This window comes from Pleurodeles waltl, chromosome 3_1 (assembly GCF_031143425.1).
Source record: "Pleurodeles waltl isolate 20211129_DDA chromosome 3_1, aPleWal1.hap1.20221129, whole genome shotgun sequence".
In the NCBI taxonomy this organism is placed as follows: domain Eukaryota; kingdom Metazoa; phylum Chordata; class Amphibia; order Caudata; family Salamandridae; genus Pleurodeles; species Pleurodeles waltl.
The window spans coordinates 1604991038-1605016336 of NC_090440.1; the positions used below are offsets into that span (position 1 = coordinate 1604991038).

The 25299-nt window shown below is 42.6% G+C and overlaps 1 protein-coding gene across 5 annotated transcripts in view; it reads right to left on the reverse strand.

Annotated features, from left to right (window-relative positions):
* Positions 1 to 25299, reverse strand: part of COBLL1 (cordon-bleu WH2 repeat protein like 1) — a 483290-nt gene that overhangs the window by 61065 nt on the left and 396926 nt on the right. For all 5 annotated transcript variants that reach the window (XM_069225250.1, XM_069225248.1, XM_069225246.1 and 2 more), the window contains 3 exons: positions 23137 to 23299; positions 20053 to 20112; positions 13386 to 13617 (listed from right to left, as the gene is read on the reverse strand). In XM_069225250.1, coding sequence (XP_069081351.1) covers positions 13386 to 13617; positions 20053 to 20112; positions 23137 to 23299 — 455 coding nt within the window. The remainder of the gene's footprint in view (positions 1 to 13385; positions 13618 to 20052; positions 20113 to 23136; positions 23300 to 25299) is intronic.

Sequence of the window (25299 nt, forward strand, 5' to 3'; positions counted from 1 at the left end):
TTAAAGGCTCGATTCTAATTAGGAAATAAGAAGGGGAGGATGAAGAATATGACATTCAAACATTAGTATACAAAAAACCCCTGCAGAACTAATACCGCTGTCAATAGAGACAACTGACCAGGCCATTCACTTCAAACAAACAAAATTACAAAAAAGACACCACAACAAACAACAAGCCAAAAAGATAAATGTACACCGGAAATACTATAAAGAGTGTCTAATTACTAAAGAGAAATTGAACTGAAAATTAAGCGTTTTGGGAAAGGCAAATGAAGAGAGACTGACAAGTAAACAAACTGTCAAGGGTTGCTGGAAATTAAAGACAGCTACAATTTGCAAAGCAGAATCTGCATACACACGAATGGCAAAGTGGACAAACTTGTTACTCCACATGGAAATGATACAGCTTAGTGAAGTAGATCAAATGCAGCCTACAGCTTTGGAGCTGTACCGTGCCAAAACTAAAACAATGAAGAGTCTTAAGAGCCGAATTCATAACTCCTCTTGAATTTAGCCTGTAACCAACTTAAAATGTTAATAAGGAACAAAAGCTCGCAGCTTTCCCAAACAAATCAAGCCACTCTGCTTGAAAAACATGTCCTGAACTCGCATCTTTCAATTTCCACAAATGAAAGGAAATAAAATCAAACCCAGAGCTTCTATGATGAGAATGTAGGGACCCTGATTATCGCAGCAGGTAACTGCTAGAAATATTTACTGAAAGTACTATTAGAATACTGAAGTGCATGTCTGCATTGCTCTTCATATATGGTAACATGGAATCCAAATGCTAAACTCTGCATTCTAGTTTTAAATAATAGCTAATGAGTGCTTGTCTCTAATGAGCTGAAGAGTATCGCCTGTCATCTAGGCCTACAAAAATGAAATCCCACCTCCAGCGTTAGTCTGATTGGATTTCTCCTTAAATGGGTTGTTGACATGCTCCTAAATGTATGTTCTCCAGATGAAAGGATGAGAGAAGACCAGGGGCATACCTTGGTCAGTAGACTGGAAGGTGTGAGCTTCAGATTTCCCAACAACAGGCTGGCATATAATACTTAAATACATTATGCAACAAGCAAGGTGCATAAGAGAGGCCTAAGGGTCAGTGGAAAGGGAGAAGAATGCAGATTTGTATGAGTACTAAGAGAGAACACACAATATTTGGTAAAATAACTAATATTTTGATTACTTTCAAAACAGAGAAGGAGCCAGCGTGTGTAATATTTTGTCTGTATGTCCCTGATGAAATCCAACCAATCTCACAATACCTGGCTGAAAGCACCTGTATCCAATTATGTTTCAGAAAATACATTTTGAAAATACAAACACCGCCCCCAGAAGCTACACCCCTGGAGAAGACACCCATGCAGCTCCTACTAAATAACCAACAGTATCACAAATGGTGCTCAATCATGGAAATTAATGTACACTTAAGTTTGCTCTGTGTCAATTGTTCTCTGTATGCATAACTTGAAGGGCTCCAAACGATATTGGAGAGGTTGCCTCATCCACAATTTATCATGGCATGCATCAACATTGGCTGCCTCTCCACTCCAGGGTAGGTAAATACAACTCCAGTGGAGTCAACTGTTCCAGAAGTTCTCAGATAATTTGCATCTGGACTAAAGCAGGAATCCAGGTGGAAAATAAAAATACGTCAGGGTACACCCTAAGAGTTCTCTTAGTAAATGGGTACCCTCGATATGATTAAAAATAGCTTTGATGGATATTTGGACAATCCACAATCACCGATGGCAACTAATGTGAACACAAATAATATGTGGGCCATAATTATGAACTCCATGCAGGCAACAGTAATGGCCCTTCAGTATCACTTGATTAAAATGGATATCCAGGTAGATCTGTTAAATACACCGGCTGTGTTCGTTTCTGGAATAGATGGTAAATTGGAAGAACTAAACACCCTGATAACTAGAGCCCAAATCAGTCAACATAATGACTTCACCATCTGTACATGCAAGGAGGTGGTAGCAGGTTATCGCAATTGCCGACAATCTCGGAGGGAATACTAAAAGAAGTCCGCCCTGCCCAGAAAGAGGAGCATACACATGCTAACCTGCAAATTGACATGTTGGCATCTGCTCCCGCTACAGAGAAAGCAGAGGGCTGCCCCTCCACCTTTCAGACAGCTTCACCACTGCCCCCGGTACAGAAGGGTTTCCACAGAAAATAATGCCATGGGCCATTCCATCACAAGGACCTCGAAAGCCGAAGTGTACCCATGATTCGTAGATAATCCCAGAAAAATGGAGAACCCTATGATCTTAAAACAGGCAAAAAGAGAGAAAAAGCTAGCAAGAAAGGGCAGGAAGCTTGCACGATCTTGCCGTCACAATTACAAAGGCCACGGTGTCCGTTGAATCAAGTAAGGAAGATAAGGCCATAAGGGGAATGCACAAATTGGATAGTAAGCCCCGAACTAATTTCAACGCAGTAGCAGTAACGAACATTGTCAATCCAGAAGGCACGACCATGACACCTGTAACATAGTTAGAGCATCGATCACCTGTACTGGCTAATGGTCCCCTGGAGGAAGGTGGACAGGCCAGCCTGTTAACACCGAATAACACAAGTAGAGCGAAAATCGAATATCATGCTGCACAGCAGGTAAACCTGGCAAGTCAACTAAATACGGATAGCCAGGAACAGGTTTATCACCTGCTTTGGATCCCGGAATTCGTTTCAAGGTCCCCTTCAGACGCATTAAATCGTTCTACCATCAGAAGACTTATAAAAGCACTCCCAGACTTTAAACATGTAACCTCAGAAGACATTGCCGGTATTAAGTTTATTCAAGCAAGAGGTAATCAACACATAGATCCAACGCTGGTTATCTTCTCAACTCCCGATCTCCCTAAGCAAATTCTGGAAAAGAGGGAAGTCCTGAGAGCCTGGGGAACTGAGGTGGTTGCATATCAAGGGGACTATCTGTCTCCATTATTGGAGGCCCATCGGGCCAACAAGACTATAGGTACATGGTCAGTTTTACGGGGAGTGGAGGATCCACTCAATGCAAGTAGAGATGAGGGGGGAATGTCCAATAAAAGGCCCAAAGCGCAGACTCTGTTAAAGGTTCAGATACAGAGGGATGAGGGGCTAAGGAAACTGGTAATGAGACAGGACCCCCTGCCTAATTGGAGTTAGCTGCCCCTAGCATTATCCTCAGAAAAGGTCATTAATAGTTGAACAGCAGCCGAACAGCCCTCAGAAGGGGCACTGACCATATGTTCATGGAATATAGGAAGCCTGCAGGCAAAAGTGGAAGATCCAGCAATACTGTAATTTTTGGGCTCATATGACATTATAATGATACAGGAATCATGGGCCCAAGTGTCCATACTGCTATTCGGCTATACAGGGCTTATCACACCAGCAGTATCCTTGCTGAACCATCTGAACCTAATGGGGGAGATCTACTGTTTCAACTGGTTCGACTAGATGGTTGGGAAACAACAACACATGACCCATTGGTATTAATCAACTTATATATTAACCCAAAAAAAGAAATCAGCCAGAGCCAACAACTTGATAAAGCATCTGGTGCATATACAAATCATAACACATCCAGCACACTGGTTAATTTTGGGTGATTTTAATCTCAACCTATTCCATAATCCAACTGAGGAACATATCCGAACAGTACCACCCATGCCAACACAAAATGTCCCAGTGAATGTAAGGAAAGATAAGATTAGAGAGAAATTAATAAAGATTAGTGAGTCTGTTGGCCTATTCACATTAAATGGACGGAGCTGGGCCGACACTCTATCCGTATGGACTAGATTGTCAGGGATAAAGGTATCCTATTTAGATTACACACTGTTAATCTGTCATTATCGCGCGGAAAGTGACCACAAACCACAGGCAATCAAGATTCAAACCACGGTATGTAAGCCGGAGAAAGTGGCATGTCTCAAAGGGGCGATTGGCACCGAAAATCCTAACCGATTGAAATGGTCATCTAACTCCATTAAAAGCCAAGCAGAGGCAGCGTTGTTCAGATTTGAATCCTCGGTTATGGACCCTTCTAATTTGACAAGGGCCTGGGAGGTCTTTGTCAAGAAAAAATAAAAAAAGGCATTCACCTGCCAAGGCAAAATCGTATAAGGAAAGCAGCGGGAGTTAGGTTATTGAGGCAATTGCGTAAGCACCCTGAGGATAAATCACTACTAAGCATCGTTTGAGAGCAAAGGAGGTTCTTGAAAAGGGAAATATGGTCCTTTACAAAACGCCAGCATGAAATGCTATGGGCTAAACTGCATTATGCATCAAAACTATCAGACTCAAAACATTTCTGGAAATTGATTAACTTTAAAGAAAAGGTTGCCAAAAGTGACCCGCAATGTCAATATAACAGAGGGAGCCTGGGTTGACTACCTCGAGTCTCATTTTGGGGAAATGACCATCGGAAGAGTTGCGCAGACCCAGCAGGAGATGGTTATTGGGGCCCCCGACGTCTCGACCACCTTGATATTCACTGCATCCGAGATAACAAGGATCACTGGGAACTCGCGTACTGACTGCTCCCGGGCCTAACGGTCTGCCACAAGCACTATTCAAACAGGCAACACAAAGATGGGCAGATTTCTTGGCTGCAATGTACAACTATGTTTTATCAAAGGTTCAATAGGCCGCATCGCCAACCAATTACAGACTGATTGCCCTTTTAGATGTAGAGCTTAAGTATTTCTCAGCATGCTTGCTAGAGCACTTAGAATCGTGGGTTATAGACAACAACATATTGCCCATAAACCAAAGTGGATTTGTTAAGAACAAGGGTACCACAACGAATCTTATGGCATTGTGATTATTAATGGAGCAAAAGGAAGGGGCATACCTACATACCTGTGCTTTGTTGATTTTAAAGCCACATTCCATTGTGTATCCAGTTGCAAATTGTGGGCAAAATTACAGCAATGGGGCTGCCTCAGCTATAGTAAATGCCATTAGGCTGCTTTATTCTGATACCTGGGTGAAGGTGAAACTTGGGGATGGCGCTCATTTATCGAGGGCAGTTAAAACAACAGTTGGCCTGAAACAAGGCTGTGTCCTGGCACCAATTCTCTTTAATCTATATATAGCAGATCTTTCTGTGATGTTAAATAACCAGTCTGCCCACTCGCCCACTTTTGGTGGGTATCAATTATCCAACATGTTATGTGCAGATGATCTGTTACTATTTAGCAACACCAGAATTGGCATGAAAAAACTGTTGAACAACCTTGGGGGATACGCAAGAGCTAACAAATTAGAAATAAATCGAAGTAAAACAAAAATGCTACATTTAGTCTATGCATTTAGAACCCTAGCAAATAACATTCGAGGTAATACAATGAAACAGTTGACAGCTGTAATGAGAGCAAAACTGCTCCCAACGCTCGCATATGGAACTGAAATAATGCGGGGGATAGAAGCAGCCCTCCTAGATAAACTCCTGGTAAGGTCCTACAAGTGGGTATTCTAGTTACCTGGATCAGCATCACCGGCGCAGGTAAGACTGGAGTTTATGCTTGTAAAGCAGACATTAACCCGCCCCGCGGCTTCTATCAAATGCTGTTATAAAATGTGTCACGCTCCAAAAGGAACGTTGGACAACTTAGTATGGCACGAAATCAATCTTGAAAGGGGCAACAACAACTATACAAAAGTATTTAGAAACAAGTATAAACTGTTTGGGCTTAGCAGACAAATGGGACCAAATGCTCCCTAGTCCAGCTTTTAAGAAAAAAGTGGATAAAGAAAGCTAGCAAACTTTGTAGTTGGCTAGAAGACAGGGAGGAACTAGTCAAAAAGTCCCACCGTTAGCTGGTCCTTAATTCATACATAACACCTATTGAATCCCCACAGCTGGATGCTCCCTATTCATCGAAAATCAAACAACACTTTTTAAAGCTAAGACTGGGTGACCTGCCAACGCTGGACCTTTTAGCAAAATGGAAGATGGCGTCACAAAGACGCAACCTAGAATGCTGCCTATGTCATCTAACGGTAGAGACTTTTGGGCACGTGGAATGCCTATGCCCATCCCTTGCCCTTTATAGAAGACAAATGCTGAAGAAGGAATTTAATGCATTAGGGGTTAGAACATGCAGATGGGCTCTAATTTAGACACTCAATCCAAGAAATGTAATATTGCACATCAGGTTGGTCCAATTTTTTTAAATTTTTATGTCCCCAATCGCCCCTCCAAAATCTGTACCAGGATTAGGCGCCTTCCATAAACCCCTATAAATCTCAGTAAATTTGAATAATATTAGGGGAGTGAATACATACACCGTCATGGGTTCGACAATTTTTCATTTTTTAAATGTCTTTAATTAGATTTATTGGAGCCGAAAGGGGTTAAGTTTATTGCACTGATTATGAGCTTTTTTACTGACCCCATTTAATAAGGTCTTGTACGATGTAACAATGATGGATTATTTTGGTAACTTCAGTAAATTTGGATAAACATTAGGAGAGCGAATATATATACTATTATGGAGTCAATAATCTTTCATTTTTATTGCGCTGACCATGAGCTTTTATTTATTGTATTTATGAAGGTTGTATATGATGTAATGGCAATGGATCATTCTATGGTTTTTATTAACTAATACAATAGCAATTTACCTGTTACCTGATGAGATGCAATGTTTCATCTATTCACACATTATTGGCAATGTGTTTAAGCCCCTACGGGTCAAAGGTCTTGTTCGGGGCTTAAAAAAATACCTGCCGGACTACTGCATACATTCCATGTATATTAAAGAGACATAAGGCTCTTACCTGTCTTATTTGGCCCTATTTGGACACCTTCATTTAATATAATAATGTGAAAAAGATTTTTAAAAAATGAGTTCTATGAACTTGAAAAAATGTATTAAAAGCCTTCTAAATTCAACCAATTATAAGTGATGATGTATTCTCCCAAAAGACACTCTCAGCATACTTACCCCCATCTTGTGGGCACCCGAAACTGCCAAGCAGAGTTCATGCCTTGCTAATCACCATTTCCAAGTGTATATTTACAGCTACGTGAATAATTATAAGTCTCCACCAGATTAGTACACGGGGTGGAGACATCCAAGACTGAACTGATGTGGGTAAAGTTACTACTAGTAATTTTTCACACACAGATAGATATCGCTGTCACTGTGGAGGTGAGGAAATTAATTGTTTAACCATTTTTATAAAATAATTTAATGTGTAACATAAAAGTATAAAATGAATTATTTTTATCCTACAACTAATAAAGTAAAGCACATTAACTCTTCACAATTATGTTTATCAAATAATTTAAATATTAATTTAGATTATAAATATTATTTTTACAAAATAAGTACTCTTATCAGCATTTTAATTTTTAATCAATTCCTAGTAAAGGAATAAAAAGTTGTTTTTAATGTAAATTAAATATTTTTTTGAAAGTCCAAACATTTGATGTATTATATTTTTTTAAATAAGATAACTATTAATGTTTAATAAAACCCTCCTCAAACCTCTCCAAATGCATCCCATTTTGTATTAAGTATTCCCCATTTCCCAGCCACACCCCGGGTCCCTCCCACATTTACTATAAAAAACATTTACCTACATGTGCTGAGATCTCTCCCACACTGGTGGCAATCTCTGAAAAGGAAAGACAGGAAAGGCAGAGGAGGACCTCTATGCACTTCCGTTTGTGAACAGCATTTTGCAGCAGTACAGCTATAGTACTATTTTACGTACAAAATGCAGTTTGTGATTAGGCCCGTAGACGTTTAAACACTATTAATCCAGTGGCAGCTCTTTTCCAAACTGTAGACTTCAGTTTGTTTGTCTTATTGGAGTGACATGGCACCAGACCTATGGTATAGCAAAAAATGGTGGGCTGACCCTGGGCAGATAACTGAGACATGCCTTTTCAAAACTCCTTGTTAGTGAAAGGAGGCATCACACTTCAGTACCTGGGTACTGAAATAAGTACAGTAAACCCAATACTGAGCACATCAAGGGTTCCTAGAAAGTGGGGAAGCTTGTTAGTGCTAACATATTAAATAAACATGAATGTGTCAGCCTGGCGATTCCACAAAATGGTGAACGCCAAGCTGAAACATTCAGACTTACAAATGCTTATGTTAACTTAAGGTAAAGATAGGGAATACTCAATATGCCTCGTTAGAAAGTTCATGAATTGCTGAAAGTATGTTGTATACTTCATCTAAAGGGTAAAAAAGTAGGTAACAATGGCTAGAAACAAACAGATTTCAATTTAAAAAAAAGGTAAAAACAGAGAACGGAATTACAAAAATAAAAATAAAAAATAAAGGTTTTCCACTGAGAGTGGAGCTGTAGTTGTAAAGAAGACTGCAGGAGGAGATGGAGCAAGAACAAAAGAAATAAAGGTAAACTTGAAGGAGGGAATGCAAAACAGAAACCGGGACAGAAATGAAAATGAGCAAGCCCACTTCACCCACCCAAATAAAATACTCTGTCCAAGAGGAATGAGAGGGAAATTGGGAGAAGAGCAAAAAGCAGAATGAAGGTGTGCGGGTGGAACAGGAATTACTCCAAATGCAGCGGAAGAAGGGGAAAGACGTTCATAAGAATAATTCTCTGAACTCACAGAAAAGAGGAAGTGGCAGAACAGGAAACATCAGTAGGAGATGAGGCAAAATTATGCAAGGGGAGTAATGATGGGTACAGGAGGACAGCTGCCTCTCAAACAAGTACTAATACAGTAGATGGGTTGTGGCAAATGGATAAAAAAAGGGAGGAGCAGTGGGAAAGAGGATGATTTGTTAAAAACACATCTATAGCTATATAGTGTCAGCTAACTTTGACATTATGCACAATCTGTATTTCTTCAAATGACACCTTCTACAATGCAAATGTATGACTATTTCTATTACAAAAAAACAGAAGTACCATCAACGTTGGTCTGTCTCGGTCAGGCAGGGTGCAGGCATTTGTGGACCCTCTGTGACCACATCTTACCTGCCTAATAACTACTGTTGGTATATGGTGCTCAGATAAAAAGAGGCGTCGTTTGCAAGATGTGCTGATGTAAATCATATACTGTGCATACTTTCCTTATCTTACAGTTGGGGGTTGGAATATACTTGTTTTTACTAAGGTTGAAAATGGTTAGGAGTGTCCGAGTGCAGCTCCCACGCGAGAGTGGATTGCTGAAGACTAGGTGCCAGTTACATTTAAGAAGACAGAACCAGTGAGCAAAATGGTCTTGGAGACTGTAAAGAGCAAAATTCAGAGTAGGCAGGATTAGAAGAAAACAGGAAATAAGTCGAAAAATAGAGTCAAAATTAATTTGCACTAAAGAGATATTGAGAAAGCAGTTATTTGAAGCTAGTTACGGTCATCTTTTGATTGCTTTCTATTTTCTTTTTATCATGGCTAGCCAGTCGCAGGAGGAGGTAATTGCGTTGCTTGCTCAACATTGGCAAAGAGAGACTGATTGGCTTAGCCAATGCTTGTTTTAATTTGATATGCTCAAAAGTGAGGCATTTGGGGACTTCATAGGAAAGACAGCAAAGACAGTATTACCTCCTCATCGTCCTCCCTTGTCCCATTCCGAATGAACGGAGTGAAGTGCCCTATTCACTCCTCACGTCACGTCTAGAAAGCTACTTCTTCCCGTTCTATGAAAGGGAAGAAGGACAAGGACCACAACCCTCCTCTCCCCTGGAACTATCTGTTTATTGTGCACCTCTTTGTCTTCACGTTGATTTCCAATGTTTCTCCCCCTTCCTTGCCATTGTCTTGCTTGTCCCTGTTGTTGGATGTTATGGTGCTAATTTGTTTTCTTCTTTCTTTCAGGCAGCGACTTTGGATGTCGTGCAGTCGGTGCGCCTCCATTTGGGCCCTGTAGTGCACCATACCCTGCTTCACTGGACTCCGGTCAGCATCAACCTTGAGGCGCTTATTCCTGTTTCCGCTTCAGTTCGCCAGGATGTCCTCTGGTGGTTGCATCCTCCTTCCCTGGATCGTGGTCCTCACTACCAATGCCAGCAGCCTGGGCTGGGGAGCGGTCTTGGGGGACCTCACTGCTCAGGGTCTCTAATCCGTGGTGGAGGCTTCAATGTCTTCCAATTGGAGGGAGATTCACGGGGTCTGGAATGCACTCCAGGTCTCTGTTTCCCCTCTGACTCCTGTGGTCCTCACTACCAATGCCAGCAGCCTGGGCTGGGGAGCGGTCTTGGGGGACCTCACTGCTCAGGGTCTCTAATCCGTGGTGGAGGCTTCAATGTCTTCCAATTGGAGGGAGATTCACGTGGTCTGGAATGCACTCCAGGTCTCTTTTTCCCCTCTTTGGGGTCACTTGGTGGTGGTGAGAGCGGACAACCGAGTGGTGATGTCATACTTCAATTGTCAGTTAAGCACCAGGTCCTCCTCCCTCAATCTCCTTGCCCGCCGCATTGTGTCCTGGGCAGAGTTCCACCTCCTCAGGTTGTAGGCCATTCACATTCAGGGTGTGCTGAATCGTCAGGCGGATCTCCTGAGTCGGGTGTTCTCATCCTCCCTGGAGTTCGTTCTGGCTCCTTTGGTGTTTTCCTGGATTTGCAATCAGCGGGGAGTTCCTACAGTAAATCTCTTTGCTACCCCCTTGAATGCCAAGGTTCCCTTCTGCATCACCAGGTTCCTCACTCAGGGTGCATGGGGACTGATGCCCTGTCCAGTCCTTTGCCACTGGGTTTTCTTTATGCCTTCCCACCCCCGATTTCCCTGATCCAGCGGTTCCTGTCTTGAATGCTCCAGGAGCTGGCAGATGTGGTTGTAGTCCTTCCTTTTTGGCCTCGGAAACCTTGGTTCCCTCTTCTCCGTCTCCTGGTGGTGGGGCTGGAATGGTGCCTTCCTCTGATACCTTCCCCTCTGTCAGTCCCTCTTCTTCCTCTGCGAACTCTGGAGCGTTTGCATCTCACGGTCTGGAGGATGAGAGGGAGGACCTTATGAAGCAGGGTCTTTCTTTGCAGGTTTCCTGTTCACTCCAGTCTTCTTGACGGGGACCCACTAACAAGGCTTATGCGCATCATTGGGGTTCCTTTGATGCTTGGTGCAGTACCTGTTTTTTGTCTCCTGTCTCTGCCCCTTCCTCTACAATTTTTCAGTTTCTTCAGGAGGGTTTTGATAGGGGTCTCTCTGTGGCTACTCTGAAACGCCAGTGGTGCTCTATTAAAACTTTTCGGGCTCCATGGGATGATTTATCTTCTTTTTTTAGCATAGCCTCTAAGTTGTACCAGGGTTTCAGCCCTCTTCGTCCACCCCTTCGGAACTCCCCCCCCACAAGACCTTCCTGTGGTGCTTTCCCATTTAAAGTCCCTACTGTATGAGCCTCTGGAGTCAGTATCCCTTAAGATCCTGACTTTAAAGTGTTTTTTTCTGGTTGCTATTACCAATGCCAGGTGAACTTGATAACTTGGTTTGTCACCCTCCGTACCTGTGCATTTTTGAGGACCAGGTCGTCCTTTCCTAGGATCCTAAATTCTTCCCAAAGGTGAATTCTTACTTTCATCGTGAGCAGGAAATTGTTCTCCCTGTCCTGCCTCTGGAGGCTTTGGTCTCTGACCCTTCCTTGTCCCTTTTGGACATTGTCCGTGCATTGAAGATCTATTTATCTAGGTCTTCCGAGTGCCGTCTCTCTGACCACCATTTTGTCAGCTTTGACCCTGTGCAGAAGGGCGGATGGCCTTCTTCTTCCAACCTGTCCCGTTGGATTAAGTCTGTTATCTTTTCGGCTTACCAGGCCTTGGGCCGGGAGGTTACGGGTGGGGTCAACCCCAATCCAAACGTGGGATGGCTGCTTACTGGGCTGAATGGTCTGGTGTTCCCCTCTGGGATATTTATAAAGCTGCCACTTGGTCCTCTCCTTCCACATTCATTAACCATTACAGGTTGCATGTTGCTCAGGGTTCTGAATTATCCTTTGGTTTTGAGGTCTTGGTCGCGGCTGCCTCCTCCTCCTGAGTTGGCTCCTTGTGGTTGGACTAAGCACGTCACTGGCTTGTGGTCTGAGGTGTTCCTGGGTCTCTGTTATTTTGTGTGCCTCATTAAACTTTGCACTGCACCGATTGTGTTCCTTTTGGTTCTTTCATGTGGCTGCTGAAAGCGGTCTTGTTTGGGCATTCTTCCATTAGTTCGAAATGGAACCAGGAATGATGATGAGGGGTAATGCTCCAATTATTTACCGTTAATCTTTATTACTCTGATTCTTCCTTCCTTGTCCCATTCCGTGTCTCCCTCCCTCCCTCCCTGTTCTTTCATCAACCGGTATTATGGTGCTTGGTGATACACAGGTAGTTCCGGGGGGAGAGGAGGGGCTATATGCTCCTGGTCCTTCTTACCTTTCATAGAAAGGGAAGCAGCAGCGTTCTAGATGTGACTTGAGGAGCGAATAGGGCACTTCACTCCATTGATTCGGAATGGGATGAGGAAGGAAGAATCGGAGTAATAAAGATTATTGGTAAGTAATGTGAGCACTACCAATGCTTCCATTACCGTTTCATTAAAGTCCATTTATATAGTGGAAAATGTTACCTAAATAACTAGAATGGGTTTAATACATAAGAAAATGCCCACATTCTGTGCCACATCATGCTGGGCAACAGCATAAATCAAAGTACACAAAGTGCCCTGACGAAACACCAGGCATGTGTGCACATTTTCTCTGTTCTCAGTACACTTTGGCATTAAAGAAGGGTTTTCTGATTCTTGTGCAGCCCCTTCTGTAACTCATACATGTAGTCGCTGAAGTGATCCTAGGAAATCCATACATATAAGGGAGCAATTTTCTTCTGTGTCCACGCTCCAGTCAGCCTCTTTGCTTTGGCAAAGAAGCTGCCATGAGACACAACGATTGTGCTCCCCATATGAGGGAGTGCACATTCTGGGCACCCTGAGGGCACCTCCTGAAAGCAGACATAAGGGGTCCAATGGACCCTTCAGATATTTCCCTGCAGGCAGATTCAATTCACTCACTGCATCTGCCTTCAAAAGGCACCCAACATTGCCTCCTGCAAAGTGAAAGGCAGACTGGTGGCATCAAACAACCAGTCTATCTTTTTCTAATTATCTGCCCTAGGGCATATGCGGGTTCGCAGCTACTGTGGGGGCAGCAAATCAGTTGTAATAGGACACACTGACCCAGTCTGTGCCTGGAGTGCCCAGTTAAGGGTACATCCCAAACAGAACAGAGCAATGCACCCTTTACATAATGCAGTCCAAGGTCTATGGAAGACATGGGAATACTCCAAAGCTGAGTTTTAACATCATGAACTTTCAGGAGGTTTAAACATCACTCAAAAGTCTTCCCGTCTGATATATTAGCTAGTATATGTATTTATTCTCACATTGATATATGGCTTTATATCCATTTAAGTACTTACTCAGCATTCAAGGCTTCCTGCTTTTCTTCTGAGCTCTTCAAGCTCACTGGTGTAATACCCTGAGAGTTGATGGCAATATCACCTTTTCCAGTACTAGACTGCGGCTCAGCAGAAGGAGCAGCATCTGCAACAGCTGAAGTCTCAGGCATTGTTGCTTCATTTGCTTTGAGGTATGTGTTTGACTCCTCCTTTTCATCAATTCCTTCCAGGCTATAGTCAAAGACGGCTCCACCTATCACGATAAAAAAAATTAAAAATAAAAAACATATGTGAATGTTGAAGGAAGATGTGCGATTCAAAGTCCATAAGTAGCAACCAAGATGAACTAAAATATTTGTGGTTAGAGTAGCCCAGGTTATTAGGGACTGAGCATTTTAGGATCATGGTGACTAATTAATCAAACAAGTAAACAAACTACATAGAGAGGGGCACTTTTCTTCTCACGTTTATTAAAATAAGAAGTAGGTTTATAATCTGGACCCCTTATGAGCCAGGAACTCTTGCCATAAATGTGGCAAGAATCATGTAAAGTAAATGCATTACATAAGTTTGTCATAAGAACCTATCACAGTATTTAGTCTCAATAGAAACAAAAACACTGCCTTCTAGAGGAAAATAAATCAAAACTCCTTTCTCCGATTAAAAAAAGAATCCAAACTAATCAGGAAAAGTACACCTCAAAGTTATACCATATGCAACATAATAATAAAATAGAACTATTTATATTTTCGCTCATGGAAAACTGCATTTCCTATTGAAGCCTTAAGAATGTCTTAAAAGTAGTTCATATCTCTATATACCTTTCAACAGCTAACAGTAAAACATCTCTTTCCTCCTTGATGGAAACATTTATAGCTGACCTACTTTACCTTCTGCCAGTCAAGTATGAGGACCTCCAGACTGACCTGCAGAAACGTATAATGTCCCAGAAAATACATCAAAGCCAAATGATAGCCTTTTAATAATTGAATTGTGGCTGAACTTGATGTAAAGGCGGTGGAGTTACGGAGGACGCTGGAGGCTCAACAAAAAGGATATTACAAAGGAAACAGAATTGTCAAATCACAGTGTTGTCTTACTGGAGATTAAAGCTAATTTACCTATGACTACAGCCACTTGGGAAAACAAAATCTGGAACCCTAAAGAATATTACGTCAGACTGGATGATGGATTTGAGTTAGCCATTCTTTTTAGTCAAATATGCATCCTAACAGTACAATAAAACAAAATCTTAATTTTTCCTTTCTGTGAGAAAAATGTGGGCGGGAAGCAACACAGACTAAGGGTGTGTGAGAGAGCAACATGGGCAGAGGGTGAGTAAAGAAAGCGCTATGACGTCCAGCACTGGACAGGTTATAGTGTTTTTTGTTTTACAGCAAAAGCAAAGGTGGGAGGCTGCACAAAGGAAGGGGTGAGTTAGGGGGCAAGGCCGACACTGGAGGGAGGTGTTGTGGGCAAGCTGATAACAGTGGAGGGTGGGAGGTGCTGGGCAAGCTGATAATAATGGAGGGTGGAAGAGAGGGAGGGGCCGGGCAAGCTGATAACAATGGAGGGTGGGAGGGAGGGGCCGGGCAAGCTGATAACAATGGAGGGTTGGAGGGAGGGGCCGGGCAAGCTAATAACAATGGAGGGAGGGAGGAAGGGAAGGGCCGGGCAAGCTGATAACAATGGTGGGAGGGAGGGAGGTAGGGACCGGGCAGGCTGATAACAATGGAGGGTGGGAGGGAGGGGCCGGGCAAGCTGATAACAATGGAGGGTGGGAGGGAGGGGTTGGGGAAAGCTGATAACAATGGGGGGGCAGGAGGGAGGGGCCAGGCAAGCTGATAACAATAGGTCTGGGAGGGAGGGGTTGGGAAAAGCTGACAACAATGGGGGGAGGGTGGGGTTGGGGAAAGCTGATAACAATGGGGGTGGGAGGGAGGGGTGGGGAAAGCTGATAACAATGGGGGTGGGAGGGAAGGGTTGGGGAAAGCTGATAGCAATGGAGGGCGGGAGGGAGGGATTGGGGAAAGCTGATAGCAATGGAGGGTGGGAGGGAGGGGTTGGGGAAAGCTGATGACAATGGAGGGAAGGAAGGGATGGGGCAAGCTGACAACGGAAGATGGGAGGAAGGGGCTGTGGGCAGCCTGATGAGAATGGATGGTGAGAGGGAGAGACTGGAGCAAGCTGATGACAATGGGTGTGGGATGGAGGGAGGGTCTGGGGCAAGTAGACAACAGCAGAGGGTGGAAGAGTCAGACAAACAGACCGCAGATTAAGCAGAACACAACAGAGGGTGGGATGAAGGGGCTTAGGGCAAACTGACAACAACTGAGGGTTGGGGGGCTAGGGACAAGCTAACGACAAAGGAGGGTGGCAGGGAGGGGCGGGGCAAGCTGACGACAACAAAAGGTACGAGTGATGGGTGGGGCAAGCTGACAACAGAGGGCGGGAGGGAGGGGTGGTGGCGTGGATGACAACGCAGGGTGGAAGAGAGGTGTGAGGGGCAAGCAGACGACAATGCAGGGTGGAAGGGAGGTTTGAGGGGCAGGCTGATGACAATGGAGGGTAAGAGTAAGGGTCAGAGGCAAGCTAATGATAACAGACGGTGGAAGGGAGTTGCTGAGGAAGCTGATAACAGAGGGTGGGAGGGAGGCTCTCGGGGCAAGCTGACGACAACAGAGGGTAGAAGAGAGGGCCTGGGGCAAGCTGATAACAGAGGGTGGGAGGGAGGGTTCTGGGCCAAGCTGATAACAGAGGGTGGGAGGGAGGGTTCTGGGCCAAGCTGATAACAGAGGGTGGGAGGGAGGGTCTGGGCCAAGCTGATAACAGAGGGTGGGAGGGAGGGTCTGGGCCAAGCTGATAACAGAGGGTGGGAGGGAGGGTCTGGGCCAAGCTGATAACAGAGGGTGGGAGGAAGGGACTGGGCCAAGCTGATAACAGAGGGTGGGAGGTACTGGGGCAAGCTGATAACAGAGGGTGGGAGGGAGGGACTGGGACAAGTTGGCAACAAAAGAAGGTGGGAGGGGTGGTGTAAGCTCACAATGCATGGTGGAAGGTAGGTGGAAGGGGCAAGCTGACGACAATGGAAGGTAGGAGGGAGGGATGGAGGCAAGCTGAAGAGAACAGAACGTGGAGAAGCTGATGACAACAGAGGGTGGGAGGGAGGGTTTGGGGCCTGGCAGATGCACAACAGTGGAAAGGAGGAGCTGGGTGCAAGCACACAGACAGCAGAGGGCAGGAGAAACACGGGGCAAATACACAAGGGAGACAGCACAAAGATATTCACACTGGTAGAGTGCTTATACACAAATAAAAAAGTAGCATATAAAAAATGAGCAGTGGCAGGACACAAGTAATGCGTTCATGTTCCAGGGCATGGACAAATGCACGAAGACGAAGGAAGCCTATGGCCAGCTGGTCCATGAAATGTGCTGGTCCATGAAATGTGCCGTAGATGGTGCCCAAACGGCATGGCATAAGAACATCATGGTAGTAAAGTTGACATATCATAGGAAGCAGCGGGGGCAATAAACATCAGTTGTCCGGGAAATAAAAAAGCTGTCTTATCAGAGGCAATCACGAGTTCATAAGTGACAAAAAATGTATAATAAACTTTCATGTGTGATGTAGTGTGTGCACACTGAGCAAGCAGAGGAAGTGTCTCAAGACTGCTCACCACTTTGTACACATCCAAGAAAGGCAAAATAACCAACACACTGTGCAATTATTACAGAGGAGAAGAGAAGAGTCTATAAGGAACACAATGCAAATATAAGATGTACGAAGGTTAAATGGACTCTTTGTACACAGTAGAGAGGGAAACTGCCAACCAACCTACTGCTGTGAGTGCTCAACATAAGGGTGAAGGGGAGAGACACCCAAGCGTAATTGAGGGATGTGTTATTTGTACAATATGCCCCACACAGAAATCTACTGTGTGTGCACAAGATGGAAGGTGAGGAACTTCAGATATATCATGCTCAAAGTAGGGGCATAGTTTCAGTATGTTTTATTTAAGGTGAGTTTACATGGTCTGACCCTATTACCTATTAGTCCTCCGCAGTGTTTCATGGTAAAGATAAACTAATCAAACATTTACAAAAATGACACACTCAGGCCTGATTCACAAGCTGCACTTTTGAGTAAGTTTGTTACTTTTAAGTAATAAACTGCAATACAGTAGTAACTTACACTTTTGCACCACTGGTATTGCGTCCTCCATTATTTTCTATGTGAGGGTACTGCAGTACCAGTGGTTGGTCATGCTGCTACTGTTTTTTGTGTAAGTTTTGTAAGTTACCTTTCAGAATCAGGCCCTGTATGTATAATATCGGATGGGAGCTGAGGAAGTCTGCACGCAGTGTGACTTGGAGAAAAGCATGGAGCATTAACTGTGGCTGAAGAACATGCCTACGTAGTGTTCAGAGCTTCTGAATCAGTAGACGAAAGCTACTGTCTAACCTAATTATGCAATGTGAAGAATGGGTGTGAAAGAAAGTCAAAACATTGTCCCACCGCAATATATACCGTATTGTAGAACAAAATGTCTTAAAACTTTCAAAAACTGTTACTCATGGATGTTTTGAGGTCTGTGCAGAACCAATTTGTGGAGTCAAAACCAAGTAAAATGCAACTAAAGCACATTTCTTTGCATCGAAATGTTTTGTAATAAACATTACTTGATCAAGGTAGAGGTAGGATATTTGCTCATAAAAGTCGGTCGAAATTAGTGCAGACTGCATTCGTTTCTACTTATCCCTAGAATTTAACATTGACCCTTAAAATGTACTTTGTATGTGCTCGACCTACTCAAAACTAAATTCTGGAGAAGTTGGGCTGAAAAAATGAATAGGCCTCTTTCTGCTCTCAATTAACAGTAGGGCCAGTATACAGTAAAACGTTAAGTCACAGTCGCTCTACCGGTGGGGGAAACGGAATGAAGCCAGTCGTTATTGACTTTCCTCTGGCCCAAATCCATCATACAAATGTGCGCACCTCAAATGAATAGAGGTTGTGTGAAAAATTCCAAGTTATAACATCTGATACTTTCAAATCAAAAACAGCATAAAAACCACCCGTATATTTTAGCAGCGATGGAAAACGCACACCTGGAAACATGCTCTGGGAAATGTAAAAAAAAAAAAACTTTCAAACTCGGTCTGACGGAGGACACTATTGGAAGGCGTCCTCCATGCATACGAAACACCACGACTTGAGCCAGAACTGGCAAATGCAGAACTAGCTCTTCGTTAACAGAAGAAATTGCATAAGTAAGTGTGCAGAAGTATGCTGTGCTGCTGCTCTGCAGGGTATTGTTTCTACTTCTGCAACATTTACTGGAGGCTCAATCTTTGAAACAAGAGAAGTCGTCGAAAAACATATAGTGAACAATAGCAACGTTTAAAGAAAGTGTGGTAATTCGGGGGTCTACATGCAAGCAATCCAGGTCTTTGTTAATTTCTTGTAGGTGAAGGAAGATTTGGGGGGGGGTGTAAAGAGCGCTCTCGCAGTCTACAAGAGCAACAATCCAAAGGGGATCTTTCAAACATGACAACTACATAACTGGAATAAAAGAAAAAAATGACAAGACCACTTGAGTGACTATTTAACACGTATGGAGAATTGAAAGCACTGAAGGCAATATTGGTAGGCAAAAAACCGGATATCGATGTTGCTTTCAATGGCCATGGTCAACATCCTGTATTACAGAGTGATGTCATGCCATCTAGTACAGAAGTGCAAAAAGCACTCTCAAGGCAATGAACGCGAGACTTGCAGGGCATCGAAGCAGAAGCGCAGGTGCAAGGCTTTGTTCATTCACAGAGTGCGATTTGTCCCTTGACACAAAACAACCTTTTCTGGACTTATGTCTCTTCTGGTGCCTCAAAGTGTAAATATGGTAAACAAAAAGTAAATATTTTTGAATTAGCCGTGTTCTCAAGTAGTGCTTAAATTGAACTGGTGGGGCCCACTGGCACTCATTTTAGGGGACCAGCTCTTATTTTTCTTCACCAAGAGAGCAAAAAAGGGGAAAGCAATCACAGGGGAAAGAAGTAAGAAGAGAAAGGAGTAAACAAAGAAACAAAGGGAGAAAGCAGGAACCTGCAGGAGTAAGCTAAAGGGACGAGGAGTGTCTGATAGGGGAATGAAGAGGCATGCGGTGAACTCAAGCCTATGCAGCCACTGCCTTGCTATTCGGCATGCTGACACTTAATAGCGCTGGGCGCTTTTGAACAGAGCCTTGGGCACAGGCACTTATTCTTTCACAAATTAAGAACTGCCTCTAATACTGACCCAACTGTATGTTCCAGCCTACTTCCCACCACATCCTGGATTCTGTACTAGGTGCACACTGGATCAAATACCCATAGTAGAAATAACAGTTTATCTGCCATTGTTCAACACTCCTTTGTTTCCAAGCTTGATTCACGCTACACAAATACTTCTATATACGCACATCCATAGAATGATAACTAACGAAAGGTGCAAACCCACAAGTCTTGACGTGCCCATGGGTTTTTTCTTTGTAATTGTTATGTCATGATCTTGAAAATAGCGTTGAAAGTCAGTAAAGAATTATAAAAAAAGATACCAGGTATAGTTACTAAAGGTCTTTGAATACAACAGAAATGCAGATTGTATTATGGCATGAAAGGAAACTAGGATTCTTAGGAATATTAGTCACCAGCTACAGTTGTCACTTCCGAATGTCTGTCTTCTGCAGGACTCTTCCTCGGAGAAGGTTCTGTTGTAAAAAAAGAATATATGTATATATATATTGGAACGCAATTAAGCAGTGTTTTTCCAAATGTGTAAAATAATGTGTAGATTTGTAAATTAAAATGGTGCTAGCTACCGCTGTACTAACCCCGTCAATACGAGAATTAACATTTTTCGCAAGAAAGAGGTTACTTTGTTGAACAACTGTTTCATGGTGCAGAATAAGTACGTGAAAAATCAGTCTGTTTTCCTTGCTGCCTTTGCTCTCATTACAGAAAATAGTTTGAATTTCCGTGAAAAAGGGGAACATTTAATTACCTTACACATGTAAAGAGCTCTGATCTAGCCGCAAAAGACAACAAACCACTTTATGAACAACATGCTGGAGAGCCAGGTGGGCATTTCAAAGGCAACAGCAGGGACAAGCCAAGGGGGAGAACAGTAAATGCTGGCTACATGGCTACAGATATATATATATATATATATATATATATATATATATATACTTGAACAAAAAAGGTTACTGGGGCATTATAGTTAGGCTCATATTTTAAACGTACAAAACCACTGAATGTAGAATTTCAGCTGTTGTAGTTAGAATTATTTCAAGTAACTATAACTCGTGCCCTAAGATAACTATAACTCACGCCCCCAACATGACAGTTTTTTCATAAATAATTTTACAACAAATGTTATGACGACATTATCAGTGATGTTATAAAAGATGTCATGAGTGCTGTAATATCTGGGGTAATTGGCAGTGCAAAATTAAAAGTCAAAATGACTGCCAACACTTCCTGGCAGCCAATCGGATCTCTGCATGAGATCGGGAGGATCTGCGAACCCCTTGCAGGTCTTGATATACAAATTTGTTTTTCTTTAATATTCAAAAAACTACTAAACATATTTACAATAAATAACAAAAAGGCTTCATTCTGTACACAAATTTACCTTTGTGCCAAATTTGGTGTAATTTCGTCCAGCATTTCGGGCTGTGGTTGTGTTCAAAATCCCTATAAGAATTAACATTGGAAATACACTTTTTTTTTAATTCCCCCCCCCCCCCCCGCCCACCCTTTGTCTCGGCCCTTGTTGATGGATCATTCCGAAAATTTCCATGCGCAACAAATTCCAACGTGACACTTTTTTTGGGAAAATTTCATGAAGATTCGTCAAAAGGTGCCACAGTCACAGCAAGTCAAAAATGCTTTTTCTATGGAAACTTGGTCCTAACTATAGCTACCTACTGGTATATATTAGAACGTTTGAGCCATTTGACAAATTTGGACAAAACTGTCTAAAAGCAAAGTTGATCAAATTGGCTGCTTCACAGAAAGTTTCACAATGAACTGTCAAGATGGGGCCGAGAAATGGGTGGGGTCCAAAAATGCAATATCCGATTTTAATTGCCAGTTTGCTAGCTGATATAGGAGAAATAATGCTGAACGGAATTAAATCCAAGTGGACACAAACCCAGGACTTTACTCAGCGACTCTCTGGGAGGTTGGGTGCAGGGCCTGGCAACCCATGGTATGCATGGCCGAAGGCTATACACAGGTGAGGGTTGCCTCCTCACAAGGGATTGGATGCTGAGGCTTTCAAAGTGCTGCACTATTTTGTCATATGTAATTAAAGTACACTGGGTACAAGCGAGTACTCTCAGCGTTAGACACTTATTTATGTAGCATTGTTTAACTGTGGAGGGTGGGTCTCATGCACATAATAGAGCAAGACATAAGATTTACACAGAGGGGCAGTATCAAAAAAGGGAAACAAAATATGATTTTAAAAATTATAGAAATTTACAGAAAAAAAAGTTTAAAGTTTAAAGTGATGTTATAGTTAGGCTTACTAATAAGGTCTTAATGTATGTTGAACCAAACTATAACAGAAATTCACTGAAAAACTAAAGGTTAAAGTGATGCTATAGTTAGCTGTTGAATGACACCAGAAAGTATATTGAAAAACCTACAAAAATCCTGAAATTCGGCAGTTATGTTTCAGTGCCTTTCACTATAGTGGATGCATGCTTTTTTTGGTCTGCCTCCGACACTATACACATAAATCACACCATATGGTTCTCATTAATCCCCAAGTAATGTTTTCTTCATGCGACTTAGCAAAGTTATTTGTTGAACTAATTGGGCATTTGGGCTCCCTATAGGATTAAGTCCGCCTGAGCTGATTGTTCACGTCAATTCAAAATGTGATAATGTCTTTTGGAAAAACATAAGGAATACTTTAGAGGGTGTTGGAGGTTTTTATTGTATTTCCCTGATGTTTCAAGCACACACTATCCAGCTTACGTTATGTAAGTGTATGCAGACAAGAGTCAGACCTTCCAAATAAATAAGGGTCTAAGGGCGCATGAAGTGGCAAGGTACGGATATCCCAATGGGACTGGGCTTTAGGATGATTTGCCTCTTTGAAAGGACTTGAACTAGGGTCTCTACTGAAATGCATTACACAAACTAATAGCTGAAAATGGAGAGAACACTTATTTAAGTGAGGATGAAGAATCATAAACTTAAGTGTTATGCTTGGCCAAAAGGTCCAGGACAGACCTTACAGCAGAACAGCAGATGTTAGTAAATGATCTTGTAGAAATCAAAAAGCCTTCCAAAAGTGTAATGTGGCTAATTGATAAAAATCTGAGATTTTTAATGCACATTTCCATTATTTCACCTGGGGGGTCATTATGGTACTTTATCTAACTGTCATGGAGAAAACCAAAACACCCACAACTAAAAGGCTTAAACTGCAGTCTTAACATAGGCATGTTTCGTACTTCAGAGACAAGCTCTGGCTTAATCATTGACAAATAAATGTCCACACACTTTCACTGTATGCAGATTTGATAGCCATTATAACAACAATCAAAAGCAAAGCTGTATTCATTGTGCATGTGTGTCATGAAGTTTTCAAACTACATCTGTTTTTGTTTCATTAGTACCGATCAGTGACCTTATGTTTCTACTAATTGGTGACCTTATGTTTCTGACTCTTAAAAATTATACCAATCAGAAATAATGTGCAGGGTTCAGATTACCGGCATCATTGCTGTTCTCATCAGTTTGGTCATGCGGTGGTTGAGCTGTTGGAGAGGGAGGGGGCGGAGCTTTGCGTTTAGCTCTTCGCAAAGTTGATTCGTTTGATGAAGAGCCACTTAGTTGCAGCGAACCAGTTCTCACTACTCCTTTTCCCGATAAGTCCTGCATAAAGTCAATCAAAAGCATATTGTTTGTGAACATGGTAATAAAGTTTGTTGCAGTCATAAAATCAGCTTATCAAGCTCACAGAATAGAAAAACAAACTATTGACTGTCAGAAAAGGCACGTTTTTAAAAATTGCGCATATCGTTGAGAGAGGAACCGTTACTCGTGAAGAACATTGTTTGCGAAGAAGATAACTATTCCCTGTAACTTGAGCAGACTTCAAAAAGGAATAAATATGCAACAATTGTGCTTTCATCTAAAGTTCACCACATCTTTCCAACTGAGGTGACCTACCTAAAAAGGTTTTATTAGCTTGCAGGGTGACCCAGATCTGATCTTCCATCCCAGCCTTGCCAATATTATGGACTAATTACTAGCAACACCTCCTTGTTAAACTTTACACTTTAATGGACACTGAATGACAACGTAGGTTTATGTGCCAGGAAGGGTATGGTAATGCATGGTTAAAGTGAACAATAGACAGTACTATTGTTACACACCGACACCTCACTACACACAGCTTCCTTCCATGACCAAGTATGATTTACTCATGAAATTCAAAAGACAACCAATCTCTCCTGTTCGTAGATAGATCTTTGTGAGCTCTGCCCTGAATGTGGTCTTTATAACATTCACTAGCCATTCACATAGGCCCTCCCATGGAAAAGAAAGTAAAAAAACAAACCATGACAAAAAATACCTATTTTAATTTCCGCATTTTGTGTGCCACACATTTCACAGAAAGTTTCAAGATGTCCCTGGTTACAGGTCAACAGACAAACAGAAGAATTAATCAAAGACATGGTTGACTAATCACGGTTTTACTGTTTGAAGAAAAGGGAGCACATCTTTAATACCATGCATTTTCGTTCAGGGGTGGGGGTAGATTTCAGCGGGAACGTTCCGTAGTAAACTTTCTTCAGTTAGAAAATCGACAGCAGTTCAAAGAGAAGTTCTGCTTTCATCAGAATTGTTTTCATGCGTTGCTGCACTGGGGAACTGAAAAACTGTCATGAAGAAGAGTTTCCTGAAGGAAGTACTGCTACAATCATCTAGGATGGCATTACACTAATCAAGTTACTCAATGAATAGTCATTGCATGATGGACCTAGAAATGAGCTGTCTCTTGTCACAGATTGTTACGTTGAATATTTGAAAACTGAAGGATGTTTAACTGTTAGAAATGTGGTCTTTGGTTGGCAGTCAGGTTACCCCGTCCAAGCAAGGACCCTCACTCTTGTCAGGGTAAAAGAAAATCACCCTCAGCTAACCACTGCTTACTCCTTGGTAGCTTGGCACTAGCAGTAGGCTTAACTTCAGAGTTCTAGGTGTAAAGTATTTGTACCCACACACACAGTAACTTAATGAAAACACTACAAAATGAAAATACTGGTTTAGAAAAATAGAAAATATTTATCTAAACAAAACAAGACCAAAGCGACAAAAATCCACAATACACAAGTCAAGTTATCAATAAAAATACAAAAAGAGTTTTCATGTAATTTTAAATACAACGCTAATGCTGTTAGCGTGAAAATTTACCTGGGGCGGGTCAAAAATAACCATGCACGGGTGAGTGTGCGTCAAAAAGGCCTTGTGTAGCATCGATATCATCAACGAGAGAGACCTTGCATCGTTTCTCCTTCAGTTGGGTCGGCGTACGTCGTTTCTTCTCTCTGCAGAAGAACAATGCTTCGATCCGGTCAGCACTCTCGGGTCCGGGCAGGCCTTGCGTGGTTTTTTACATGCCTCCCTCAGCGATGCTGCGCGTCGTTTCTCCAGCCGCGGGCATCAACCTTCCGGTTGCGTTGCAGGCAAGCATCAATTTTCAGCCGCGAATCCAGCGGGGCGTCGATTTTTCAGCCGCAGATCAGAGTCGCATCGATCTTTTCCCAGCACGGCGGTCAGTGGGTGGAGTGCTCACTCTTGGGATGCCAGCTTCTCCTTTTAGGGTCCCAGGAACTGGATGGGCACCACTTGACAGAGTAGGAGTCTCA